This window comes from Arachis duranensis, chromosome 6 (genome assembly GCF_000817695.3).
Source record: "Arachis duranensis cultivar V14167 chromosome 6, aradu.V14167.gnm2.J7QH, whole genome shotgun sequence".
In the NCBI taxonomy this organism is placed as follows: Eukaryota; Viridiplantae; Streptophyta; class Magnoliopsida; order Fabales; family Fabaceae; genus Arachis; species Arachis duranensis.
In genome coordinates this window covers 57,279,367-57,288,655 of record NC_029777.3, presented here as the reverse complement: position 1 = coordinate 57,288,655, position 9,289 = coordinate 57,279,367, and the positions used below count along the sequence as shown (strand labels likewise).

At 34.7% G+C, this 9,289-nt stretch overlaps 1 protein-coding gene across 3 annotated transcripts; it reads right to left on the bottom strand.

Moving 5' to 3' along the window:
* Nucleotides 1–3,361: 3,361 nt before the first annotated feature.
* LOC127748567 (transcription factor PIF3-like) lies at nt 3,362–6,067 on the bottom strand. 3 transcript variants are annotated; one of them, XR_008010688.1, is made up of 5 exons: nt 5,139–5,444; nt 4,939–5,034; nt 4,347–4,816; nt 4,125–4,230; nt 3,362–3,926 (listed from the first exon to the last, which is right to left on the bottom strand). XR_008010688.1 is itself a non-coding variant. In XM_052263401.1 (5 exons), the coding sequence occupies exons 1-4, from the start codon at nt 5,584–5,586 to the stop codon at nt 4,700–4,702; spliced, it is 360 nt and encodes a 119-aa protein (XP_052119361.1). In that variant the 5' UTR covers nt 5,587–6,067; the 3' UTR covers nt 3,362–4,230; nt 4,347–4,699. The 3 variants fall into 3 exon arrangements, 1 of the variants encoding a protein (XP_052119361.1); XM_052263401.1 differs by adding an exon at nt 5,517–6,067 and having other exon boundaries at nt 3,362–4,230; nt 5,139–5,215; XR_008010687.1 differs by lacking the exon at nt 5,139–5,444 and adding an exon at nt 5,517–6,067 and having other exon boundaries at nt 3,362–4,230.
* Nucleotides 6,068–9,289: the final 3,222 nt, after the last annotated feature.

Below are 9,289 nucleotides of genomic sequence, written 5' to 3'. Positions count from 1 at the left end.
GAGATTTTAAATTTGGAGGTAGGTGGGGTTTATGGGGAAGAGTGGATGGATGTGAGTGGTGAAGAGTTGATGAGGAAGAGAGATTGAGGTAATTGGTGAAGGGTGTTTGGGGAAGAGTGTTATTGGATAGTGTGAAGAAGAGAGATGGTGAGTTGAGGTAGGTGGGGATCCTGTGTGGTCCACAGATCCTGAGGTGTCAAGGATTTATCATCCCTGCACCAATTAGGCGTGTAGAACGCCCTCTGCATGCAATCCTGACATTTGACGCCACGATGAAGCTTGTTTCTGGCGTTAAACGCCCAAATGTAGCATGTTTCTGGTGTTTAACGCCAGCCTGATACTTGTTGCTGGCGTTAAATGCTAGCTTTCCTCAGGGTGCAATCCTAGCATTTGAAAGCCAGACTGCTGCTTGTTTCTGGCATTCAACGCCAGATTCATGCTCTATTCTGGCGTTGAACGCCAGCCAAATGCTGCTTACTGGCGTTTAAACATCGGTAAGCTCTTCCTCTAAGGTGTGCTTTTTCTTCTGCTATTTTTGATTCTGTTTTTAATTTTTGCAATTGTTTTGTGACTCCAAATGATCATAAACCTAATAAAACATAAAAGAACAAGAGAAATATAGATAAATAAAAATTGGGTTGCCTCCCAATAAGCGCTTCTTTAATGTCAATAGCTTGACAGTGAGCTCTCATTGAGCTTCATAGATCATCAGAGCATTGTTGGGACCTCCCAACACCAAACTTAGAGTTTAAATGTGGGGGTTCAACACCAAACTTAGAGTTTGGTTGTGGCCTCCCAACACCAAACTTAGAGTTTGACTGTGGGGACTTTGTTTGATTCTGTATTGAGAGAAGCTTTTTATGCTTCCTCTCCATGTTTATAGAAGGATAACCTTGAGCTTTAAACACAAGGTAGCCCCCTTTCAATTGAAGGACTAGTTCACCTCTATCAACATCAATCACATCTCCTACTGTGGCTAGGAAGGGTCTTCCAAGGATGATGCATTCATCCTCCTCCTTCCTAGTGTCTAGGATTATGAAATCAGCAGGGATGTAAAGGCCTTTAACCTTCACTAACATATCCTCTAACAATCCATAAGCTTGTTTTATTGACTTGTCTGCCATCTCTAATGAGATTCTTGCAGCTTTGGTGCACGAAATTGAAAATCACAATTCTTCTCAACCTCGCACAACTAACCAGCAAGTGCACTGGGTTGTCCAAGTAATACCTTACGTGATTAAGGGTCGAATCCCACGGAGATTGTTGGCTTGAAGCAAGCTATGGTTATTTTATTATTCTTAGTTAGGATACCAATTATGATTATCAGTTGACTTGCAAATGAACAAAAGGACATGGATTAAGTAATATAAAGTTGGAATAAAAACAGTAAATAATGTTGGAAAATTCGAAATACTTATTATACAATTATGGAGAATATGTTGGACTTTTGAAAATGCTTTGTCTTTTGAATTTCAGCTTTTCTCTTGTACTCCTCTTTACACACGCAAGGCTCCTTCCATGGCAAGCTGTATGTAGGGTGTCACCGTTGTCAATGGCTACTTCCCATCCTCTCAGTGAAAATGGTCCAAATGCTCTGTCACAGCACGGCTAATCATCTGTTGGTTCTCGATCATGTCGGAATAGAATCCATTGATTATTTTTTGTGTTTGTCATCACGCCTAGCACTCGCGAGTTTGAAGTTCGTCACAGTCATCCAATCCCAGAATCCTACTCGGAATACCACAGACAAGGTTTAGACTTTTGGATTCTCATGAATGCCGCCATCAATTCTAGCTTATACCACGAAGATTCTGATTAAGGAATCTAAGAGATATTCATTCAATCTGATGTAGAACAGAGGTGGTTGTCAGGCACACGTTCATGGATTGAGGAAGGTGATGAGTGTCACGGATCATCACCTTCTTCATAGTGACGCGCGAATGAACATCTTAGATAGGAACAAGCATGTTTGAATGGGAAACAGAAATAATTGCATTAATTCATCGAGACGTTGCAGAGCTCCTCACCCCCAACAATGGGGTTTAGAGACTCATGCCATCAAAGAGTATAAAATTCAGATCTAAAATGTCATGAGATACAAAATAAGTCTCTAAAAGTTGTTTAAATACTAAACTAGTAACCTATGTTTACAGAAAATGAGTAAACTAAGATGGATAGTGTAGAAATCCACTTCTAGGGCCCACTTGGTGTGTGCTGTGGCTGAGACTTAAGCTTCTCACGTGCCTGGGCTGTTTCTGGAGTTGAACGCCAGGTTGTAACCTGTTTCTGGCGTTGAACTCCAACTTGCAACCTGTTTCTGGCGCTGAACGCCAAACAGCAACATGGAACTGGCGTTGAATGCCAGTTTACGTCGTCTATCTTTGCGCAAAGTTGCTGGAGCGCGCCAATTTGACTCCTGTAGCTCCAAAAAATCCATTCCGAGTGCAGGGAGGTCAGAATCCAACAGCATCAACAGTAGAGAGATTCCTTTATGTTAGTAGAAGAAGAAAAGAATAGAAGAAGGAAAAGAGGAAAATTCGAACTCAGAGAGGAAGAGGGGGTTCGAATTTTAAGGTGAAGAGAAGTGTTAGTAAATGAATAAATAAATAGACAGAGATGAGATAGAAGAGTTTTCGAAAATTAACTAAAATAAAAAAAAATATTAAAGTTAAAATTCAAAAATTAAGAAAAGGAATAAAATAAAAATTAAAATTTGAAACAATTAGTTAAAAAAAAATTTTGAAAAAGAGGGAGGTAATTTTCGAAAATTAGAGGGAGGAAAGTAGTTACGTGGTTTTGAAAAAGATAAGAAACAAACAACACTACAAAAAATTATGGTAAAAACGGCGGTTTTTTTTGGTATTTACAGCGGTTTGAACCGCCATTATTACCAGGAATGGCGGTTTCGTAAAGTGTCGTAATTCTGGGCGCCATTCTGGTTATTACGGCGGTTTTTTGAAAACCGCCCCGTTATTTCCACGGTTAAAATGGCGGTTTTTGAATAGGTTAAAACGGCGGTTTGAATCGCCATTATTACCCTGACAAAGTGGCATTTTAGTTTATTAAAACGGCATTTTTGAACCGCCATTTTTACCCTGACAGTAGCGTTTTGGTTGATTAAAATTGCATTTTTGAACTGCCATTTTACACTGACAGTGACATTTTTTATCGTTTAAAAAAAATAATTTTTACCGTCATTTTTATCGCGTTAAATAAATAATTTTGTGATTAAAATTTCATAATAGCAAAAAATCATAATCCATAAATGAAATATTATATATCTCACAAACAAAATATTAATATAATGTATAATTTTTTATTATTGAAAATCAAAAGTAATAACTCCTATACAAAACCTTGTCTTACTAAACTTACCAAAATACAAGCATTACAATAAACACTATTCAGTCAAATCTACCATCCAGTTCCTTAACCTATGTTAATATCTAATAATGTATTTAAACCATCTAATAAGTGCTGTTTTTACTACATAGAATATGAATATACAAGACAAGTAGCTTAGCTAAGTGATGATAAATAAGATTTGGAGGCCAAAAGTTTCCTCCTTTTGTAATTAACTTTAAAACAAGCCTGCCTTATTTTCTCGGTCTCTTGTGTGAATTTCATCCCGGGAACTTGCTCCAACATCTTTGTTTCTTGCTCTAACACTCCATCTTCATTATCCAAACTCATCTCTTACAAAGATTTGTAGGAACCTCTCCTGTCAGGGAATTTCTATCAAGCCGGCTGTTATAAATTGAAATTATAACAAAGAAAAAATGTCATTAGAAACAATATATAACTAGTCAAATAATATAAAGAGAAAAAATAAAATTAGATTGGTTGACCTGTCGCATTTTCTTTTTACCTACAATACATTTGTTCATTATCTTCTATCAAGAAGAAAATATTTTCCACTATCAGCCCTGCAATTACCCCCCTTTAGTTTGTATTTCTTTCAAGAATTAAAAATTGAAAAGTTAAAATGAGAGGAAACCAAAGCATACAAGATGCATCGAAAGGTATGCACACAAAGTAATTTATCAAATTCATCCATTTAAGAAAGGACATGCATTATTTTGAAACACCAGTATAAATCTCATTGTAGCAAAGTGAAGTCATACTTGACATAGCAATCATGGCTTTGGGTCTAGAAGAAGCACGTGTTGGAGGAGAGAGCAAATTGCTGAAGATTTTGGCCTTTTCATGCATACATTGGCCAACAGCACACTGAAAGGTTTATGACCAAGGTAATTAGCTAAAGAGATGTTTCTGGAAACAAATATATTAATGCATACCAAAAACAAGGTATATATATATATATATATTAAAACATTGCAACCCACCAACAAGGCCCCATATACTTGCCATGCTTCCTGCCTCTTTGTTTCATTTCTCTGTTTCTCTGGTTGCATTTTTGGCTCAAGGAGAAGCAAATATGGCTCAAGGTTTGAAAGTATAAATAAGCGAACCTATTAAAAGCGAAGAAGAATTATGCATCGGTTGGCACAAGTATAACTAGTTCTAAATAAAAAAAAAAATTGAAGTTCATCCTTTTGACCCCATAGATAGAGAAGTAATATTTTGCTATTGTTATGCACAACAACATAGATGTTATATATTGACATCTATTACTGTCATTCTATAATATTTTTGCTTCAAGTTAAAATTCTTAGTGATAATAAATATTCTATTATGCTTATGAAAATTCTCTGGTCTGCATAACAAAAGTGAAAATGGAAGAGTAAACCTTATTGCAGTTTGGTATGAGATCTTGCAATGCACGCATCTTCTCATTGATCCTGTCTCTTCGCCTCTGTATAAGTAGAAGATCACAATGATAATCATGCAGATCACAAGCAACAAAACATATGCTACAGATGGAAAATTTGCTATTTATTTGCAACAGTACACAATTGGCATACGGTCTTCACTCACCCTTTCAGATAGATTATGTACTTCGGCTGAACGACTTCTCTTAACACCTCGTGTTGGACATGCCTTTTTAACACCCACTGATTCTTCCTCAATATCCTATTAGTAAACGAAATTTAATTTTTGGTTAATAGAGAATAACTGTCAACATAGGTAAGATAATAAGTAAACATGTATGGAAGTGCAATTCTAGTAACATTAACTTCACTGTGGCACTCAGAGTTCTCAGTTTCTTGTCTTTTTAACTTCAAACTTTGGTTTGGGTTGCCCAAAATTCTCTCTGCGCCATTGCCAGAGCAAACAGATGAAGATAACCATTTAAGTCTTTTCATCTTTTAAGTATATATATCCCCCTCTTCATTTGGATTTCCTAACAAATTCAAATCTTAATAAAAAAATGACAGTTAATTTCATTTATGTTCAGATTGTATTGAAAAGATATTTCATATAAAGAAAATAATAATTGAATACTTCTGATAAATTATGAACCTACCAAATAGATGACAAAATTAAATGTCCAACTATGTAAGTACACTAATAGTTCTTGTCTAACTAAGGCCTTATACAAAATCACAACTTACCATCATTTGGCTCTAAGACCAATGCATTTTTAAAGCTTTCAACTGCAGCATCTATGTCATGGAGTGCCATATGTGCCTAGTAAGTCCAAAGCCACACAGTTGTGATAAAGGAAAGTGGGATAGATTTAATAAAAAAATTATCCGAATATTACATAATAATATAAGTCTTTTGGCTATATTATATTTATCTCATCTCTTTAAGGAACATCCAACTCAAGCTAAAAGTTGAAACTGCTCAAAATCAATTTAGTTTTGGAAAACTATAATAGTCTTATTTCAAGTCATCTGTTGACAACATTGGTCACTCTTAAAAAAGTAGTTAAGTTGGCTTCTTGTTTTTGTTGACACACTCTTACTCTTCCACACTTGTAGAAGGTGTGGTCCAACACCTACACCTACAAACATCATTGAACCAGATCAAATCTAATCTAATTTGATCAAATATCTTTGGATTAACAGTAATCAATCCAAGTTACAACGCTGAGCTGACTACAAAGAACCATGAGCTTCTCATGGCCAAAAGTAGAGAAGAATTAAAGTAGTGAACAAGCTTTAATTTTACTGAAAAAAAAAACACAATACTATACATACACATGAGCTGCATCAATATATATAATAGCTTCTAAAACCACTTATGAAATTACTCAAAAAGAGGTTCTCAAGATATATTATGAAGAATTGAAACTAAATACCGCTTATACTACTTATAAATAATGTACAGTCCCAGTTCAACAAGAATAAAATAAATTCATGGACTTTGAACTTTGAACAAGCTAGGAAAGATGTTGCTATGAATAGTAAATAATATTCCTAATAGAAAAGCCAAATTCAGTAGAGTTGTTTTCAAAACATAAATGCCTTGCCTTTAATCATAGCTCCCTCATCTCTTCTAAAACCTCAAACTTGTGAAATTCCCAATTAAACATATCATTCAACCATAAAAATGCAAATCATATACAAATCATGATTAATTTTTTATACATTATAATGAAAGCTTAATATACAAAAATGTTGTCATAATTTGAAGAGTAAGAGCAGGAAGCATTGAAAGAGTAAAGACTTAAGAGGGATCTTGAAGAATTGTAAAGTCATCCTCCTGCACCTTCAAATTATAGTGCAGCTTGAAGATTTCAACTATAAGAATATTAAAGTTTTTTTTCCTATTATTGTTTGAAAATTTATAGAATCGAATTATGCAAAATAGTGTTAGTTGGGGAATAATATCAATTAATGTAAATTCAAAACATACACAATAGTTTTAGTTGGGGAATAATATCAAACAGATGAAATGCAGAGAAAGAAGAGAGCTTACAAGGATCTTGAGTTTCTCTTGAAATTCAGAACACAGAGTCCATCAGCTTCTCCCTCTGATGAGGAACAAAGACATTGCAAACAGAGTCAGTAACCTTAAAACCAGAATCATTTCATTAGATGAGAGACTTAGTGAGCTCAGCTTCGTTCCTTGCACACGCGTGTACTCTTGCTCCAAACCCAATCAGTTCCTCCACAATGCCGTGACTTGTTTGAAGAGAAAGTAAAGTGTTATGTTGTACTAATTTCGGACAAATGATGCAGATTATGAGATCATTCAGTTTAATAAAACAGATTAGGACTCAAACTAAATAAAATCAGAAGCAAAAAAATAACAATAGAACAGAAAATACAGCAGTAACAAGCTAACAACAGCAACATCACAAAAGATCAATGAAAATTAAAATACACAAAAAGAACCAGCATTCTTTGTTTCTTCCTACTAGAGCATGAACTAGATCTAAAAGGATGAAGAGGAAGGAAAAAATCAAAGAAGAAGATTAAGTAGATTACCTATTAGAAGTGACAGAGATGGTGAAACCAAATTGTAGAAGCTTGTTGAAGGCAGCAACAACGGCGTTGCTTGCCGAGGTGAGGAGGTGAGCCAGATTGAAAATCAGATCATAGAAGGCAGCGACAACGGTGTTGCTTGCGATGGTGCAGAGATGAATGATGGCGATGAGATGAGCGGCCACAAATCTTCATATCGAAGCCAAATCGTTGAAGCTCGCTGAAGGCGACAACGGTGTTTCTTGCAATGGCGAGGAGATGAACGATGGTGATGAGACGAACGCTGACAAATCTTCAGATCAAAGCCAAATCGTAGAAGCTCACTGAAGGCAGCAACAACGGCGTTGCTTGCAGCAGCGAGGAGATGAGCTGCAACAAAGGGATGAGCGATAGCGAGGAGTTGAATGACAAATCAGGAAGATGAATAATGGCAAGAAATTAGGGTTCGTCATTGACACTCGTCCTCATTTTCTCATATGCAACAATACTAATTACACTCTCATATGCAACATCGCTCGAGTTAAAGAAGGGAAAAAAGATTCTATGGCGGTTTGAAACGCCACAATCAACAAAGCTGCCACAAAAACCATTAGCATTATGGCATGAGTTGGTGTTGCCGTAATTAACAAATATAATGGCAGTTTTTTTGACCTGCCATAAAATTAGTGCCATTTTTACCAATATTTTTTGTAGTGCAAAAAGTCAATTAGTTAGTTGAAAAAGATTTGAAAATCAATTTTGAAAAGATAAGATGTTAGAAAATATTTTTTAAATCAATTTTGAAAAAGATATGATTTGAAAAAGATATTTTGAAAAGATATGATTGAAAAAAATATTTTGAAAAAGATTTGATTTTAAAATTAAAATTGATTACTTGACTAACAAGAAACTAAAAGATATGACTCTAGAATTTAAAGATTGAAACTTTCTTAACAAGAAAGTAACAAACTTCAAATTTTTTAATCAATCACATTAATTGTTAGTAAAGTTTTTGAAATTTTGAAATAAAGATAAGAAAAAGATTTTGAAAATAAATTTTAAAAATTTTTGAAAATAATAAAAAAATGAAAAAGATTTGATTTTTGAAAAAAATTTTGAAAATATAGGATTTTTAAAATTGAAAATTTGACTTGACTTATAAGAAATAGTTAAGTATTAAAATTTTTTTTGACTAAGTAAACTCCAATTTTCGAATTTTTGAGAGAAAAAAAGGGAAGATATTTTTTTTATTTTTGAATTTGTAATGAGGAGAGAGAAAAACACAAAAATGATTCACAACATGAAAATTATGAATCAAAACACAAGATGCATGCAAGAACACTATGAATGTCAAGATGAACACCAAGAACACATTGAAGATCAAGATAAACATCAAGACTTATTTTTGAAGAATTTTCAAGAAAAGAAAAACATGCAAGACACCAAAGTTAGAAATTTTTTATATTTGGACACCAAGAATTCAAAAATGCATATGAGAAATGGTGGACGAAATTGTGATCACTTGTTCTTTTGTTTATAAAGGATGTATACTCTGAAGGTATTGTTTATTTTCTTCACAATCTCGTTCAACTAACCAGCAAGTGTACTGGGTCGTCCAAGTAATAAACCTTACGTGAGTAAGGGTCGAATCCACAGAGATTGTTGGTATGAAGCAAGCTATGGTCACCTTGCAAATCTCAGTTAGGCAGATTAGAATAGTTTTATGGGTTTTCGAAAACATAAATAATGAAAGGGATAAAGATACTTATACAGATTCATTGGTGGGAATTTCAGATAAGCGGATGGAGATGCTGTAGAGCTCTTGGACGCCTGATCTCCTACTCCTTCTACTCAATCCTTCTTACTCCTTTCCATGGCAAGCTTTGTATAGGGGTTCACCATCAACTGTGGCTACTTTCATTCCTCACGGGGAAATAACCTGTGCGGCTGTCACTCGCACAGCTAACCAGTCT